This window comes from Periplaneta americana, chromosome 1, assembly GCF_040183065.1.
Source record: "Periplaneta americana isolate PAMFEO1 chromosome 1, P.americana_PAMFEO1_priV1, whole genome shotgun sequence".
NCBI lineage: Eukaryota > Metazoa > Arthropoda > Insecta > Blattodea > Blattidae > Periplaneta > Periplaneta americana.
In genome coordinates this window covers 4,910,189-4,929,727 of record NC_091117.1, presented here as the reverse complement: position 1 = coordinate 4,929,727, position 19,539 = coordinate 4,910,189, and the positions used below count along the sequence as shown (strand labels likewise).

The window sequence follows — 19,539 nt, the reverse complement described above, 5'->3', positions numbered from 1 at the left end:
GGATTAAAAAAAAAAAAAAAAAAAAAACCTTAAGTCTCTCAATAAGGACTGCTGAGTTATCTATCAAGGAAGGATCACATCCTAACATGTTAAAGTTTACGAGGTCGGACAATAAAGTAATGGGATTGATTTTTTCCCACCTGATGAGGCAACCCTGCCCTAATAAAACAAAATGGCGGCCAGACCCACAGCTGATTATTTCGACGACGATTATTATTGTACTTGGATAGGGATAATGGTGAGCGTGAAGTTTCGTTAGTGCAAAGAGAGAATTCTTACAAGGAATTAGATGATAGAACATTTCAGGAGGGATTTTGTTTATAAGAATCTACTCTGTCATTTCTGCTGCAACAAATGGTCACTTGGAATAACCCAGAAACACTTCTACTTCTCCTATGAATAGGCAGCTTACATTACGATTCTATGCAACCGATACCGATTCAGTATCTAAGAAGGAACACTCAAGTATCTTTTCTCCTGCGTTGCAGGCTGAACGAAAAGAGGTTATGGATGGATCTCACAATATTATACAGTTCCCTAATATGTTGTTGTTTTCTAATGCCAGGCGTTTGACAATAAAGTCATTTGACCTCTTGCACTCCAATATTTTTCAAAGATATTATCATGACTAGCCACTGAAGCACAGATTTTGAGGTGTTCCGAATCCATTTCTTGGTTTGAGTTGCGCAATGGGCAGTTAGGGGACTGATATATTCCAATTCTATGCAGGTGTTTGGCCAAACAATCATGGCCTGTTGCCAATCTAAATGCAGCTACAGACGATTTTCGTGGTAAATCGGGAATTAACTGTGGATTTTGATGCAGAGAGTTCCATTTTTTCCCTTGGGATTGTGTTATCAAATTTTGTTTGTTGAAGTCTAAGTATGTAGATTTAATAAATCTCTTCACAGAGTAATACGTAGATTTAGTAACAGGTCTGTAAGCAGCAGTGCTGGGTCCCTAATATAACTGGGGCTCTGAATTGCACACACATTCTTCATCCTTTTCCTTTATGGATATTACATATAACATATTTAAATCTAGTAATTAAATCTATCAATACTTCAGACTATCATTGGGATAAAATCATTTATGCTTTTATTTTCCCTTTATTCCACCGTGGTGGTCTAGTAGCTAGAACGCTGGATTTATAATTCTGTGGACGCAGGTTCGATCCCCAGCACACCCCAATTTATAACTTGAATATGTTGGGCAAGCCTGTGGTTCAGGGTTTTCTCCGGGAGCTCCAGTGGCATCCCAACAAATCTCCATCATCATCTAATCTCATCTCATCTCATCACATCATGAGTGTAGTCAAGACAAGCCTCCTATGGCACAACCTGGGCAATGACTCTGTCAGTAAATTGGTCTACACAACTGGCTTCACATAGGTAAATGACGAACAGTCAAGTACCTGCCATTACAAAATGGATTTTTTTTTTTTTTAACTTGGTGTTGTTTAGTCAACTATCACCTTTACTTTTTAACTTTGCTCTAGAGTATGCCATTAGGAAAGTCCAGGATAACAGAGAGGGTTTGGAATTGAACGGGTTACATCAGCTGCTTGTCTATGCGGATGACGTGAATATGTTAGGAGAAAATCCACAAACGATTAGGGAAAACACGGGAATTTTACTGAAAGCAAGTAAAGAGATAGGTTTGGAAGTGAATCCCGAAAAGACAAAGTATATGATTATGTCTCGTGACCAGAATATTGTACGAAATGGAAACATAAAAATTGGAAATTTATCTTTTGAAGAGGTGGAGAAGTTCAAATATCTGGGAGCAACAGTAACAAATATAAATGATACTTGGGAGGAAATTAAACACAGAATAAATATGGGAAATGCCTGTTATTATTCGGTTGAGAAGCTTTTATCATCCAGTCTGCTGTCAAAAAATTTGAAAGTTAGAATTTATAAAACAGTTACATTACCGGTTGTTCTGTATGGTTGTGAAACTTGGACTCTCACTTTGAGAGAGGAACATAGGTTAAGGGTGTTTGAGAATAAGATGCTTAGGAAAAAGTTTGGGGCTAAGAGGGATGAAGTTACAGGAGAATGGAGAAAGTTACACAACACAGAACTGCACGCATTGTATTCTTCACCTGACATAATTAGGAACATTAAATCCAGACGTTTGAGATGGGCAGGGCATGTAGCACGTATGGGCGAATCCAGAAATGCATATAGAGTGTTAGTTGGGAGGCCGGAGGGAAAAAGACCTTTAGAGAGGCCAAGACGTAGATGGGAAGGTAATATTAAAATGGATTTGAGGGAGGTGGGATATGATGATAGAGAATGGATTAATCTTGCTCAGAATAGGGACCAATGGCGGGCTTATGTGAGGGTGGCACTGAACCTCTGGGTGCCTTAAAAGCCAGTAAGTAAGTAAGTTGTTTAGTCAACTGTCCAAAGACAGCTTTGAATCTTATAAGTGACAAGTGACACCAATAATAAACCATCGCTCATGAGGCAACTAAACCAGGAGATAATGTGATAGAGTGGCCATTTCCTTTCCCCCTCCATTGTATACATTGCTGACTATACTGTTTTCGTTGTAAGAAAAATCCTAATGTAAACACAAGCACGTGGCTGTCATACCCGTGATTGGCTCACAGTCGAAACACGACGCAGGAAAATATAGTCCGTATTTGGAAACCATAATCTTGTATTATTTGAAAATAAAAAATTGAATTCCAGTTGTTAAATACAATGAAACATATAACTTCACTCATATGTAAAACGATATGTAAAAGAAAAGCTACTTTTATATTTTGTTATGTACTATGAACGCGGATGAATACCAACAGTAATACCGAGGTAGTCTGTTCTTGTAACAAGCTGGTGTTACTTGAGCTCGTAGTTGTTCGCGTAAGCACGTGGTACTGAAGTATGGCTTCTGCATCCTCGGTGTGTGTGGTTATTAAACATAAGAGTAGAAACCCTCTTAAAAGCGGAGAAAAACAAATAGTCTTAACCCTTTCTAATCCAAATTAAATTTACAAGCAATCCATGTTGAAACAAATAGCTGTATTAGGACCAATTCAGTAACCAAGTTACGGGAGTGGCAACATTTGAAACAAAACTATATTGATGAAAATGTATTGAAATAGAAGTTATCCAGCAAAATTTACCTTCATATGTAACACACAAGTATATAAATGCTATAAAGTTAATTATTGCCATATGGTATCTATAAGTAAGAAAGGGTTAAAGGTATATAATATGTTAAGTGAGTTTTAATTACAGTAATTATAAAGCAAATGTTTCCTAAGCAAATGAATGCATAGTAGTGAGGTTAGACCTACTTGACGAGTAACGGGAAATGTTTAACATGGAACAGAATGTACAACAGTGGGCGGGAACACGTACTGAGAATCTATGGCGCCAAACAGCGGCCAATGAAGCCTCACTTCAGACACGTGCTATTGTTTACATTAGGATTTTTCTTACAGCGAAAAGATTATAGCTACTCATTACACTAATTAGACTTCAGATGTATACAAACAATTGTTCTTCCACTGACACATATCGTCAAGTGAGATAACAGCAATGAAAAACAAAGAAATAAACCTGCAAACATAACAACGCTCAAAGGCAAACAAATGCAACGCGAAAATATAGGATACATTTGTTTCGATGTAGAACAGAGTATGCACAGTCGTTTTTAACAGAAGTTGATGCACATCACTATTAAATAAAACGTACAAGGGTCATTAAAAACTAAGGATACATTTGTCCACTTTCAAGATGGATGAATGTAGCCTGAAGAAAATAACGCAGTGTAACATAAAATGCGTAAGTAAGGAAGTTACTGGTATTGTACAACAGATGGCTCTGTGAGCACGCTTAAGAAATTGACATTAACATCATGGCTATCTCCATTCAATGTCGCACCATAGAAGAGCAGTATTTTGTATTGACAGAGCAATGAAGTAAGAGAGAAACATCAAATATGGTGAAAACTTTACAGAGTGTCCCAGAAACACCGTCCACATTATTCGAATAGGCAACCCAAACCACACCATCAGGGATGAGTAAACATGCTCGTTTAACAGCTTTTAACAATCACGGTATGTTGATTCTCTTTCGTGAAATCTTCTATACTGCTTTCGCTGTAAGAAAAATCCTAATGTGAACACAAGCACGTTGCTGTCATACCCGTGATTGGCTCCCAGATGAAACACTCACATGACGCAGGAAAATATAGTTCGTATTTGGAAATCATAATCTTGTATTATTTGAAAATAAAAAGTTGAATTCTAGTTGTTAAACACGATGAAACATTTAACTTCACTCATATGTAAAACGATATGTAAAAGAAAAGCTACTTTTATATTTTGTTACCGTAAAATGGGGATACTTGAACCACGTCAGAAAGTTTCATTAACTCCTACAAAAAACGTATACCTTGAGAAACTTTCATTGCTCTCCTATATGTTGAATCTTGCGACATATAAACCATAGGCAAGCAGCTTTATTGCATTGTCACTATTGTTATGTATTTATTTATTGTTTTATTAGTGGCTCAAGTTACCCAGCAAATGGGTATACTTGAGTCACCCATTTAAAAATGCTATGTGGTGCAAGTTAAACTTCATATGAGGTTACTTGAGTTAATAAAACCTTAAATGATAACATTTTATAGATTTTGGTACAGTACCGTATATATGTGGTTTATTATCTTTAGCTATATTCTATAATTCACTGAGATAATATGCACACATAATTTTCTTTTCTTTAATTCCAAAATTTGAATTAAAAAATTACAAAAATCAAAGAAACGAAAACATCTAAACACCTGATTTGGCTCAAATATCCCCGATGTCTCAAGTAACCCCACCTTACCCGGTATGTACTATGAACGCGCATGAATACCAACAGTAATACCGAGGTAGTCTGTTCTTGTAACAAGCTGGCATCACTTGAGCTCGTAGTTGTTCACGTAAGCACGTGGTACTGAAGTATGGCTTCGGTATCCTCAACTGTCCATTGTGAAGACATGAGAAAAATAATTTAATCACAGTAATTATACAGCAAATGTTTCCTAAGCAAATGAATGCATAGCAGTGAGGTTAGGTCTACTTGACGAGTAACGGGAAATGTTTAACATGAAACAGAATGTACAACAGTAGGCGGGAACATGTACTGAGAATCTATGGCGCCAAACAGCGGCCAATGAAGCCTCACTTCAGTCACGTGCTATTGTTTACATTAGGATTTTTCTTACAGCGAAAAGATTATAGGATGACAGCCATGATGTTAATTCTTGATGCTTGTATGCTATCTAGTACACAATGTGAATAACTAACTTCACTGGGATGGCCGCACATGCAATTTTCACCGAATGGGTTTAAAAAATATGAAAAATTTGTCAGTCTTCTTATGAATTACTCTTGTTCGTAATAAAATTGAAGATTATGCTTCCTGATCACAAATAATCATATTCTAGAAACATAACAACAACACTTTTCTCTTCCAACTTTTGATATAGACTGTAATTGCACATTAGAGCTGATGCACTGAATCATTTAATGTCATCGAAGAAGTTGATTGACTCGGGATGATTTTATTAAAATTTATCACAACCATATGTACAAGCATGTGTGATTCACACAAAAAGAAATCACAACCATATACTCTTTGGACTATTTTGCGTAACTAATGAACACTATACAGGATGTTTAAAAAAAAGTGTCGCATATTTTTACAGGAGGTAGCATAGGTCGAAACTAGAAAAAAAGTTCCTATAAACATGAGTCCAAAAACAAGCATCTGTCAAGATATTGGGCCATGCTGCATTGTGGCCTATGATCGTCATTTGTTTAGAAACACAAAACAATGGTGCATGTTTTAAGAGTGGATAGCATCCCTCAACAGAAGTAAACAGAGAATGTAAAGGTCCAGGATACTATAGAGTGTATCATTTTACTTGTGTTAGTATGTATGTATTGTCGGACCATGGGATCAGCGCTGTTGTCGTTCTTGAAAAAGTTAACGCCTGTACTCACTCCATTCCACCCGCTTTCCTCCCACCACGTCAAACAGCAGGCCACGAACCTTACCGACTAGGGATGTTGCCAAACTTCCGTCAAACAGTGTCATAAATAACTAGTCCTCCATGCTACAATCTTATTTCTTTCAATCAAAATACATCTTGTATTTCTACATTTTTTAAACCTAAATCCCTTGTCTCGAATCACTTTCCGTAGTTTTTCTCTCCAACCTTGGAAATCACTGCTTCTCTCGCAACCTTCAGTAATTCCTTCAATGTTGAAACTTATTTCTGAACGGTATAAAATTCTTGTATCTTTCTTCTTAAAATACATCGGTTCATATCATCTACAATAATTAAAAGTTCCTTTGGTCTGTTCTTCTCTGGTGATTCTAGCTTTTCATCTCCTGCACAGACTCCCTTTCTACTGATTTTCTTTATTAGTTAAGTAAGTAATTTTAGTAAGTAATCAATTGAAATAAAATAAGCCTCACCTATGATATCAGTTGCTCTTTTCGTTGCCTGATTTATAGGAAACAGATATTGACCGGTTTGTTTCTCTTCATCGCAAAATGCTATTACGTACTTGCTTAATAATATTTATTTCACCACTCCATGCTACAGTATTCATGTTGAGTTGACAACACTGGACTGCAAGTGCAAATATTGTAGACTGTTCCGCAAGAAGGCCAAAATTGTGAGTAGTGGGGGAGAGAAAGGTAGAGAGGTAGAAAAGAGAGAGATAGGAATGCAGGGAGAGAAATGAATTACCGAGGCTGAGAAGGAATTAGGGTTCAGTTCGCATATCTTACGGGGGCACAGATCCGATGGTCCGACTATACAGTATTCAGTGATGTAGGCTGTCTTTCTGTTTATGCACGATGGGGCACCACCCCATTTTCTATGCCTCGTGCGACAATACCTAACCCGGAGGTTTAATGGACATTGGATCAGTGTCGAGTAGAGTTTCTGGGTAGCTCAGTTGGTAGAGCGTTGGTACGTTAAACCAAAGGTCCCGGGTTCGATGCCCGGCCCCAGAACAATTTTTCCCTCGAAATTATTCAAATCAACTTTACAGGGAGTTATACCTGAAATCTTGATTTGCAATGGACGATAGATTGGTCGAGGAGGTCCAGTAGCTTGGCCTCCTCGATCACCTGATCTAAATCCCTTGAATTTCTTCTGGCTATGGGGACATTTAAAGACATTGGTGAATGCCACACCCATCAACAACATACAAATGTTACAGGAGCATGTATCCAATCCATGTGAGCAAATCCCACAACAGCCAGCTGTAATCACAAGAGTTTATGGTTTGCAGAGAAAAAGGGCTGAAATATATGTAACATAGAGCATCTTCTGTAGTGTCTATATAATAGACAGGTGGGCATCATAGGTCACAATACAACATGGTCCATATCTTAACAGATATTTGTTTCCGGACATGTTTATAGGAACTCTTTTTCTGGTTTCGACCAATGCTAACTCCTGTAAAAATATGTGACACTTTTTCTTAAACATCCTGTATATGACATGTCACATCTTTGCACTATAACAGTTTGCGTTATTTTAGACTACAAATGTTACTGTAATACTAATTTATATTAGTACGAACGTAGTCTTATTTTCGTTATAAAACGTAAATAAATATAAAAAATTAGAAATGGCGTTACTAAAATAGTACTAAATTAGGGAAAACCAAGCTTTGCTTAAAAATTTTACAATGTAAGTGAGTTCATTTAGTCATTGAAATGAATACTGTATCCAATTTACAGTAGTAACTACATTTGGATACACAATCTATGTCCTTATTCATCAGTCTGGAGTACCTATAATACATAATATTTGTATGTCTCTCAACCAATTCAAACAAGGCACTTAAAATCCTTAAAAAATATAATTATATTTTTATAAAATATCGTGGCTACGAAGTAAATAAAAACCCTACTTTGAATTTTGAATCACTCTCTTCGAAATACACTGTACATCGTATAAAATTAAACATACAAAACTCATATCTTCAATTTTAGTATCTCACCTTCACGCTCTCTTCGTCTCAATTTTTTTCTTCGCCTGTCAATACATGCAAGTTCGGCTTTCACATTCATATACGTTTTCCTTAGTTCCTGAAGTTTCTGTTGCAGCAAAGCTATCCGTTGTGTGCCGTCCAGCTCAGGATCTGAAACAAGCAATCACATCATGTGAGACTTGACTTTCATACTGAAGTGATGATAAGGATATTCATTCCTAGATTCATTTTCCAGGCTGAGAGGCCGTGGTCTATTGGTTGGTTTTCTACCAGACGTTTCGTCTGCAACTGCGGCAGACATCTTCAGTGGAGTGGTATCCGAGGTCGCAACACTCTTCTCGGTGTACCTGAGGCAACTGATCCTGTGGCTGGTTGTGCGGGCGTATTTATACATAGGTTGGATAAAAAGTAATGGCAACACTGCTGTCACGTGACGATGGTGCGTTGGAGAGCTGCCAACTGTGTGGACATGAACAAGGACTGTTAGATGAGTTAGTGCAGCCAGCGGCGACAGTACTCCATCAATCTACTGCAGTGTGTAGAACGTTCACTTTCATAGGGTAGTGCGAGCGCCCTAAGACCATCCTTACAAAACTAGAGCAACGTTCCTGGATCAAAATTGAAATGGCACGAGGTCATAGTGCACAAGAATGTTTTCAGGGACTGCGTGAAGCATGTGGTGATGCAGTGTTGCCATATCTCACAGTTGCACGATGGGTTAAAGCGTTCCGGGAAGGCTTTGTTGCATCGGTACCAAAGGGAAGGTGACGACTTTCTTGGACGAGTCGTCGCTATGGACGAAACCTGGATTCGCTCGTATGAACCAAACTTGAAACGCCAATCAAATGAATGGAAGCATCCTGGTTCTCCTCGTCCAAAGAAAGTGCGCCCTACACAAAGTGCTGTGAAGGAGATGTTCATTGTGGCGTATGACATTGATGGGGTAATACTGCACCACGCTGTACCTCCAAGGCAGACGGAAAATGCGGACTACTGGAACATCCACCGTACTCACCCGATATGATCCATGCGATTACGATCTTTTCACCAAAGTGAAAGAACCACTGCGAGGAACCCGGTACAGTACCAGAGATGAACTTATCTGTGATTTAGGGCGGTCAATTCGGAACATCAACAAAGATGGACGCGCTGATGGTGTACGACGAATTCCAAACATTTGGCAAAAGGTAATAAATAAGGGGGGCGACTATATAGAAGGTACGTAAATGTTGTACCCCTGTGAATAAAGCCATGTCAGAAATATCGAACTGTTGCCATTACTTTTTATCCAACCCATGTAGTACAACTAGAGGGCCGAGGCCTGTTGTCGCTGCGGTCCGCCCCGCTTTGTTCACTACTCCTGTTCTGGGTTCCGCCCTTCTGTTGTAGTGGCTTCTTATCTGTTCTGTTTAGGTACCAACATTTGTTTAGCTTTATGCCTTCTTCCTTGCGATTAAAGTTGTTATCATGTTTATAGATTTCGATCGCTTCTCTATGTAGACGGGGGAAGAAGTGTGTCGTCGTGCTCAAGATGTCCGTGTCCTTGAATCGTATGTTGTGTTCGCCCTCTTGATAGGCATGTGCTGCCACTGCAGAACACAACAGGAATTGCTGCCTAGGACAGATCGACAGATAAGAAGCCACTACAACAGAAGGACGGAACCCAGAATGGGAGCAGCGAACAAAGCGGCGCGGACCGCAGCGACAACAAGCCTTGGCCTGCTAGTTGCAATATAAATACGCCCGCACAACCAGCCACAGGATCAGTTGCCTCAGGTATGCCGAGAAGAGTTTTGCGACCTCTGATACCACTCCACTGAAGATGTCTGCCGCAGTTGCAGACAAAACGTCTGGTAGAAAACCAATCAATAGACCACAGCCTCTCAGCCCGGAAAATGAATCTAGATCTATAGACTCCGGCCGTGAAAGCCTACACTACAAGATATTCATTCCGTTTCCAACCAAGTGCTGAGACTTGATCTCCAACATCTCAGTGTTCATCATATGTGCAAATTTTCTCCTAGTTTCCCATTTCTAGGAAGGTCAAGAAGATCAAAAGATGATTCAAGACTAGGGTGTCCAGTTCGTAATAAAATAAAGAATTAATAAAAAAAATTAATGTCTCCAAAAATTACACATTATTTCTCACAATTTTTATATGAAAAAAAAGTCAAAGTCAGGATAGGAAAAGAAAAAATTAATGTCAGAAGGAAGCGAAATAGGAAGAGAAGTACATAAAGGATGCCCTTTATCAGCTACCCTGTTCAACATCTACTTGGAGGATTTAGTGAAGAACTGTTTCCAGAGCATGGGAGGAGGGATAGTAAGAGGAAGAAGAATAAAGTGCATAAGATTTTCTGATGATATGGCGTTGTCAGCAGAAGAGGAGATGATACTAAGGGATATGCTACTGGAGCTAAATGACAGCTGTGAGCAGTATGGGATGAAGATAAATGCAAACAAGACGAAGACCATGGTTATAGGGAGAAAAGTAAAGAAGGTAAACTTGCGAATTCTAAATGAGGCAGTAGAGCAAGTGGACAGCTTCAAATACTTGGGGTGTACTATAAGCAGTAACACGAGCTGCTGCCAGGAAGTCAAAAGGAGGATAGCAATGGTAAAGGAAGCTTCTGCGGACCTCTGGAGAAAGAACTAAGGAAGAGACTAGTGAAGTGCTTTGTGTGGAGTGTAGCATTGTATGGAGGAGAAACATGGACATTACGATGAAGTGAAGGGAAGTGACTAGAACCATTTGAAATGTGGATATGGAGAAGAATGGAACGTGTGAAGTGGACAGACAGAATAAGAAACGAAGCTGTGTTGGAAAGAGAGGATGAAGAAAGAATGATGCTGAAACTGATTAGGAAGAAAATAAAGGCATTGGCTGGATCACTGGTTAACCCTTTGCAGCATAGTGGTTATTCTGAAGAACCACCATTTTCTTTCTTTTCTAAATTTTAAGGCATAGATATTCCACCAAGGAACCACCTTTTGAGTATACATAGAGGTGCCATCTGTGTTTTGAAATTATGTGCAGAGTTAAAATGTTGAAAAAAATTGATTGAAGCTTTGGTATGCTCCATGATATGAAAAACATAAAAAATTAATTTGTTCTTCGAAGGGTTAAGAAGAAACTGTTTTGTAAGGGATGCACTGGAAGGAATGGTGAATGGGAGAAAAACACACAGTAGAAAATGTATAGAAGAAATTTTACTGTATATTGTTATGTATTGTTATCATTTCCTGGAGAAAGTTACACAACACAGAACTGCACGCATTGTATTCTTCACCCGACATAATTAGGAACATTAAATCCAGATGTTTGAGATAGACAGGGCATGCAGCACGTATGGGCGAATCCAGAAATGCATATAGAGTGTTGGTTGGGAGGCCTGAGGGAAAAAGACCTTTGGGAAGGCCGAGACGTAGATGGAAAGATAATATTAAAATGGATTTGAGGGAGGTGGGATATGATGCTAGAGACTGGATTAATCTTGCTCAGGATAGGGACCAATGGCGGGCTTATGTGAGGGTGGCAATGAACCTCCGGGTTCCTTAAAAGCCAGTAAGTAAGTATTGTTATCATTTTCAATACTAGTATTTTCTATTTAAACGAGAATCATCATTTAAATACAATGTAACTCTTTAAAACTTCTTCCTCTACCAGGTGAATAAATAAATAAATCTAAATCTAAAAATTTTTTAATTTTACATATTTTAACCTTCGGTTAGTGGTTCATCCACATATAACAAATGGGTTTTAATGAATGGTAAATCTTTTACAAAAGCCTCAACTGTTTTAGCTTTCAGCACTGAAGACACACAATGAATTGGCAACTGAAAGTAGGTACAATTCTATGTATGATAATTATTACTTTCTCTTACCGAAATAGTTTCTTGTAGACATAAAGTAATGCATCTCATCTCTAGAAAATAATACAGAATCTCACCTAATTCAACATAAAAGTTGTACTTTGAAGGTCGTGGTGACCGCGAGGACAACACGTTTTCTGAACTTGTCAGGGGTGTACAGCCACCAGTAGTCGAGTTTTCTGATGTCTCATCACTGTCACTACCCCCTCCTCCGCCACCTCCACCGACACCACTGCCACTTCCAACCCCTGAAAAAAATAAACCATGTTTGTTATTAAAAACTTCATTTCAGTTCAGGGAATAAACATTTATCATAAGGCACATGCTTTCTGACAAATAAAAGTTGTATGAGCTATTCCAACTCAAATCGACCGAAATATAGAAAAAATTGACCTTACAATTTCTAAATACAATAAAACTTTTTTTGTACGTAGAGAACTGTGATACAATGCTTTGTGCAAAGTTTGAGGCATCAGAACTTCATAGTGTTTAAATTTAAAATATTTAAATTTATCGTATTTTCATAAAATTAGCAACTTTAAACTGTTGTGGCTCCGAAACCCTTTCACCCAATGATCAAAATCATGGTTTATTTTGATGCTGAGAAATTAAAGTTTATATTGACATATAAACAGATTTTCTTACTTTTTATGGAAATGGAGAAATTTAGATTTTTCCTCATTAAGACGCCTTTGACCACAAAAAAATATTTTTAAAATATATAGTTAGATTCCGCATTGAAAGTACAAATAACTTAAACACATATTTTTTACTGATGGCACGTTGATAAGAAAGTATTGAAAATATCAAATAAAGAAAATAAATAGTACGCGTGTGAACTAACCAGCTGACTGTGAGGTGGAAGCTAGCCGAGACAAGCAAGGCCAGGAGAAAAACACGTGATGTTTCGTCTAGTAGCGCATAGCTGGGCTAGCTTTATCACAGGTTTTCATAAACACAGGAGTAAAATGACGCCCAACGCTCGCTTATCTTCAGCTCTCGGCCAGTGCTTGTGGTACTGCGCCGTTCAAGTCTAGGCGTGTGAAAATAATTTATTTAATACCCTCGAAACTTATTGCCGAGCCACTAAGCAAACAATGCCGAATCCCTCTTAATAATGCAAGGGTTTTTTCTCAATATTTTTTTACATTTTTACAAATTGGCAAAATGCCTAAAAGTAAGTAAAATCAGATTATCTGTCTCTCTGTATACAATAAAAATAAGGATTACTTCTTATCATAACCTACCAAATGTCAGCTTCAAAATGAACTCCCGTTCAATGTTCTGCAGTAAATGGTTCCAGAGTTCTGAGCGCTGAAAGAGGCTTGTTTTTATAAAATACGCTAAATTTGTCGCTCAATAATACGAAAACCGTTTGACTTTCGATAGTATGTTTTTGAAAATGCACTCTCCTCAGCACCTTGTATAAGCAGGGAAAAAATTAGAGTATAAAAAAAATGCGAGGTTTTTTACTGATCGATTTCATATGGAATAGCCCGTATATTTATTGTCATCAAGATCATGTACAATTAGTGTATCATTTGTTAATGGTGGTCCTGTTACATTTCCATTTTCCAGAAAAACACCCTTTGCTATATTTTAATTGAGATTAATATTCACAAATAGACTTTCTGGTATTTCACCGTCTCCTGCATTATAGTGAATTATTACCGATATTTCGTGCAGATCTCCCTGACGAATGCCTCGATCTCTTATTGCTCTCGCAGTCTGATCTTTTTCTACTTCGTCTCCTCTTCTTCGGCGAAGAATCCATCTCCTTATCAAGGTCTGAACAGGGCTTCTTCGGCAGCAGTTTCAGACCTTGTAACCTGTTCTCTCCAGAGTTCGACACTTCAATATTGAGAAGAGAATCTGAAAGAATAAATACGTAAGTGATAAATGCGTATGAAAGCATTCGCATAAGTAATTTTTACGACAATACAATATTCTAAGCAACTGTTTGAATTTCATGTATTGAATAACTGAGAGATAATTATGAAAGCAGATATCCCCTTTTGGCACCATTAAGGTACATAATTTTAAACAACACTTAATTATGAATTTATTTTCAAAGTAAAATTATTAATTTTTAAACTAAAAACAGTATAATTCACTCCAAAATCATAACTAATTTTGTCTCTACAAATTTTCGGTACATAGTGGAACTCGAAATTGCTGCCACAAGTTAGACAATTTCATTTATAAACATTGCAGAATAAGTGTCGATAGCTCAGGCTCAAAAGAGGTTTCAGTTCACACAAAAGAACTTCAACTGTCACTCTTGTTATAAATATTAATTCACAATTGTTAGAAAACTAATAGGTAATGTTATTCAAACAGCCCTGAATGGACCATGTACTTAAATTACGTAAAATGTCACAAATTATTTTTAATTTATAGCTATTTTATGTCGGACAGAAAAATTAATTTATTACATTTTCCAAGTGTAATAAATTCTTTTGACAAAACAAATGAACAAACAGCAATGTTAAGGCAAATTAGAAGCAAACATTTCCTTTAAATTGTTCAGTCTGTAACAAAGAAGTAAAAATAATATTCTAACTGTAAAATATTGAAATGCACAGGTAAAGCAAATGATAAAAGTTTTAAAAATTAATATTCCTTTTAATGTAGCAGTCATTACTAGAGGGCGGATTTTAGCATATTTACATGTCCTATTCCTTGAAGGTTAAAGATATGCATATACGAGAGAAATGTTTTTCATGCTATGAGAAATCAACGGGGGAAGTTTTATAGTGCATTTCAGAGGGTTAGTGCATATTTCTAAAATATTTGCATGTGGATGCGTGTATTACACATTTCACCTTAAGATCGTTACTAATGAATGACTTCTCAAACCTACATTTAAATATTAACTGTTCACTGTTTGAAACCCTCTACTGCAATTCAACGACAATCATTCGTGGTCGTTAAAATTTTAAAATTCTTCCATAACTGTGAGAATAACATTTGAACCGTTCAGAGCAAAAGTGGTGTAAGTGAAAATTGGGTAATAAGGTTTAAAGTAAAATTCTGTAAAATACAGCGCAAAGTGGCAATTAATATGTCCTTCTTGCTATTCACTGACTACTAATAGTTTAAATAAATTGAATATTAATTGCTGCTTTGCGCTGTATTTTACAGAATGTTTACGTTAACCCTCATTACCCATTTTTGACTTACACCACTCCTGCCCTCAACAGCTCATTTAATAAAACTGAAAACACAAGTTTAAGTTTCAACAGAATTCACTATTTTTACACCAAAACAGGCATTTCTTTGTGTATGAAACAGGGCCATAGTGACAATGCCCCACGAGGGTCAGGTAGAAGTAGTTATAAATCTTTACAAGTCACTAAGCAAAACTGATGACACAAAGGAAAGCACCAAGAACGTGCTTCCAACAATGGACAGTTTATTGGTGATCAGAACTCACCTTTTAAATAGTTTAAATTCGTGCCAGTTTCTTGATCGTTGTCATTTTGTAAGTGTGAGTGAACAGACAATGCCGAAGGAAAAAAGCAGTACATATTTCTTAAACAATGGATTGATGGGAATCCTACATTATCAACGGATGGGAAAATTGTCCTCTGACAAAAATGTGAGTTAATTTTATTATAAATCTTTATTATATTATAAATTATAATATCAACATAACTCTGCACTAAATATTTTTGTTGTATCATTTACAGTAAGTTTAATCTTTTTTTTTTGCCAGAAAATTTGGAGAAATATTTAGTTGTGTATTGTAATAAAAACAACTGATCAAATGATCTTGAAGTGATTGCTGAATGATATTTTTATAACTATAATTTAATAACAAATAAATTCAACGAAAGAATAACATCATTCCATTTTTATCATTAATCCATTACATTTATTACTTGAATACATTTATGAGAAAATTGTGAATTTCACTGAAATCTAAATTTTTTTTGTGCATATTTCGCAATTTTTAGAGCATATTTCCAACGTTTTTACTGTATAAATGCATACATAAATTCATTACTTTTAGTGCATAGCTATAAATCCGTCCTCTAGTCATTACTGTTAAATCCAGACGTTTGAAATGGGCAGGGCATGTAGCACGTATGGGCAAATTCAGAAATGCATATAGTGTGTTAGTTGAGTGGCCAGAGGGAATAAGACCTTTGGGGAGGCCGTGACGTAGATGGGAGGATAATATTAAAATGGATTTGAGGGGGTGGGATATGATGATAGAGACTGGATTAGTCTTGCTCAGGATAGGGACCAATGGCAGGCTTATGTGAGGGCGACAATGAACCTCCGGGTTCCTTAAAAGCTACTTGTAAGTAGAAGTTATTACTGTTCATGTCTGCACATCTGTAAGTACTACTATCACCCTTCAGTGCTATTCATTTTATTTAAAGTAAACAGAAAACTTAAATGCTTCTTCCAGTAGAATTATTATATGTTTTAATTCAATAATATAACAGCAGCATTAATTTTATTGCAAGGAAAATAAATAAACAATGAAATGTTATGATAAAAGATAGAGGCTACAGTATTTTTTTTTAATTTGCCATTGTTATAATAGGATGACTGCATCAATCATCAGAATAATAGGAAATAAACGGAGTCAGAATTAAGCACAATTATTCATTCATAAAAAATAGCTGCAATAAGTAAGAGATTAGACTTGAAATAAATACACAAATGATGCTGACTTCTGTTGGGAAACTGACAAAATGACAAAACCAAAATTTAGAATGGAGCCATCATACATTACCATATAGATGGATAATCTAATCAGGCACATAAATAATCTGTGGCGCTACAGCCCGTGAAGGGCCTAGACCGACCAGCCGGCTGCTGGCCTCACGCCCACATGTCGAAGCAGAGGTGGACGATCATCCAACCTGAATGGAGGTATCGTGTGGTTAGCACGATGATCACCCCAGCCGTTATAGCTGGCCTTCGCAACCAGATTTCGCTACCTATCGTAGCTCCCGAAGTGCATCACGATGCTGGGTGGGCACCGAAATTTCGTGAGAAAATTTCTTCCCCCATGAGGACTCGAACCAGCGCGCATTCCGTAATGCGAGTCCTATACTAAAAGCCAGGTTATGAACCAACTAAACCGGAAGCAATGTTCTGTTGCTCTCCTTATAAGCTCTATTGCCAGATTCAAAGCATGTTCAGCGTTTGTCACCGATATGTTTAAAATAACTACTGTATATAGTTCTCGATAACACTATCAACAATATTAGTAATTAAAATTACTGTTTTAAGAAAGCACCAGCTAATGACGCTGGTACGAAATGCGACTCGTAATGCACGTGTACTGCAAATGAACTGGGAAGTTTGGCTACACTGTCTCCGTGATTCCGTTGCCAGATTTTCGTTAGCAGGCGACATTTTCACGTGAGGTCCAATGAAAAGCTCCGTACTCCTTTCCCCCTCCAACCCCCCACACTGAATGTGTCATCGCTGCAGAGGCTACCCCTCTAACCCGCACTTTCCTCTCGCCCTGCCAACTACTTCCTGTTTAGTCGGTTCATAACCTGGCTTTTAGTATAGGCAGGACGCCTTAGACTACGACGCCACGGCGTGGGACTATCAGGCACATACAAGACAAAACTATGTGGTGGCCCAAAGAAAAGGCAACCGAAATACTTCAGTAACATTTTGTACAACACAACAATAGGTCAATTATACAACTACATATTCTGTGCGTCTTCCACCATTGTGTACAACATGTTCCATACGGTTTTATCATCCTAGTGACCATAGCATCACACTGCTCCACTGTTAAACTGTGCAGAACTGTTTCGATGTTTGCACTACGAGGAATGGGTATGAAGCAGTGTTCTTTCAGTATCTCCCACAACGAGAAATCAGGACTTCGTGAAGGATATGGAAAACCTGAGTGTCTAGAAATTGGCCGACCGGGGAAACAGCTGTTAGAGTAGGCACCCATTCCCGTACCTAACCAGTATGGGAGGTCGTCCCATCTTGTTGGAACACTTACTTGTGCATATCAAGATTGTTCAGTGCACAAAATGTGTCCAAATCCACTTGAAAACACTCAATAATTTGCTCGTTGTACACTTCTAATGTTTGCATACAATCTTTGGTCACCTTTTTATTGAGCCTACCTTCTTCACTGAAGTGATCCACTTTGTTCCCCTCTGCGCAGCTGTCGAGATCTATTTCAAATGAATCTCTATGCGATTTCGAGCTTTCATTATCCATAGTGGGCGACATCCCATCTCGTTCTCTGTAAAATAACATTTAATGAATCAGTTTATAAGAACATTTTCATACAATACATTAATAAGAGAGGGGAAAAGTGTAGAGAACAGCATTATTTATTGTCACTTCCAATACACGATTTTCTGAAGTTCAGAAAAATGGACACTGGAAAAATAAAAAAACGTCCATTCATGGTAATGCTTTCCTCAATGCAGTTATATTGTCAGACTCCAAAGCAGCTATTCTATCAATAGTCTCTAAACACACATCTTCATCTCAAACAGCAGAAATAACTAAAATGCTCTCTCAATTAATATCACTCAATAAAAGAATTGTATTCCAATGGATACCATCCCACTGTGGAATCCTGGGAAACGAGAATGCGGATGCTTTAGCAAAGAAGGGCAGCACTGCTACTTACAGACCTGTTACTAAATCTACGTATTACTCTGTGAAAAGATTTATTAAATCTACATACTTAGACTTCAACAAACAAAATTTGATAACACAGTCCCAAGGGAAAAAATGGAACTCTCTGCATCAAAATCCACAGTTAATTCCCGATTTACCACGAAAATCGTCTGTAGCTGCATTTAGATTGGCAACAGGCCATGATTGTTTGGCCAAACACCTGCATAGAATTGGAATATATCAGTCCCCTAACTGTCCAGTGTGCAACTCAAACCAAGAAATGGATTCGGAACACCTCAAAATCTGTGCTTCAGTGGCTGACCATGATAATATCTTTGAAAAATATTGGAGTGCAAGAGGTCAAATGACTTTATTGTCAAATGCCTGGCATTAGAAAACAACAACAACACAGCAGACTACCAGATAATCATACCGTAGTCGACACCCCTGGCATGGAATGATACGTCACAAGGAATGCTGAAAACAAATGTTTGGTTCCAGATATGAACGGGGTTGAGCAGAGATGATGTTGTGAATTTTCGTAATCAGCATGTGTGGGCTGATGAAAATCCCCATGCAGTTGAAGAAACAAGGCATCAGCACCGATTCTCAATCAACGTATGGGCAGGCGTTCTTGGCGATAGATTAAGGGCCGTACGTGCTACCACAGAGATTAACTGGGGCTCGTTATCAGGACTTTCTTATTAACGTATTGCCTATCTTGCTGGAGAATGTGCCATGTCAGCAAAGACTACAGATGTGGTTCATGCACAATGGTACACCAGCACATTTTCTCTGCAATGTGCGTGAACACCTGATACTGACATTTCAGGACCGCTGGATTGATTTGGGAGGCCTCACACCTTGGCCTGTTTGTTCCCAAAACCTAAATCTCCTAAACTTTTCGTTATGGTAAATTGCACAGAGTGCGTGATTCCTTATGCTGAAGGGCAAAGGAATGCATTGCCATGAATGGACGTCACATTGAGCACCTCCTATGAACAAGTGTTCAG

At 37.8% G+C, this 19,539-nt stretch overlaps 1 protein-coding gene across 4 annotated transcripts in view; it reads right to left on the bottom strand.

Moving 5' to 3' along the window:
* The window catches only part of htk (AT-rich interaction domain hat-trick), a 138,622-nt gene that overhangs the window by 4,173 nt on the left and 114,910 nt on the right, over positions 1–19,539 (bottom strand). For all 4 annotated transcript variants that reach the window (XM_069827320.1, XM_069827483.1, XM_069827403.1 and 1 more), the window contains 4 exons: positions 18,019–18,140; positions 13,571–13,771; positions 11,977–12,147; positions 8,036–8,176 (listed from right to left, as the gene is read on the bottom strand). In XM_069827320.1, coding sequence (XP_069683421.1) covers positions 8,036–8,176; positions 11,977–12,147; positions 13,571–13,771; positions 18,019–18,140 — 635 coding nt within the window. The remainder of the gene's footprint in view (positions 1–8,035; positions 8,177–11,976; positions 12,148–13,570; positions 13,772–18,018; positions 18,141–19,539) is intronic.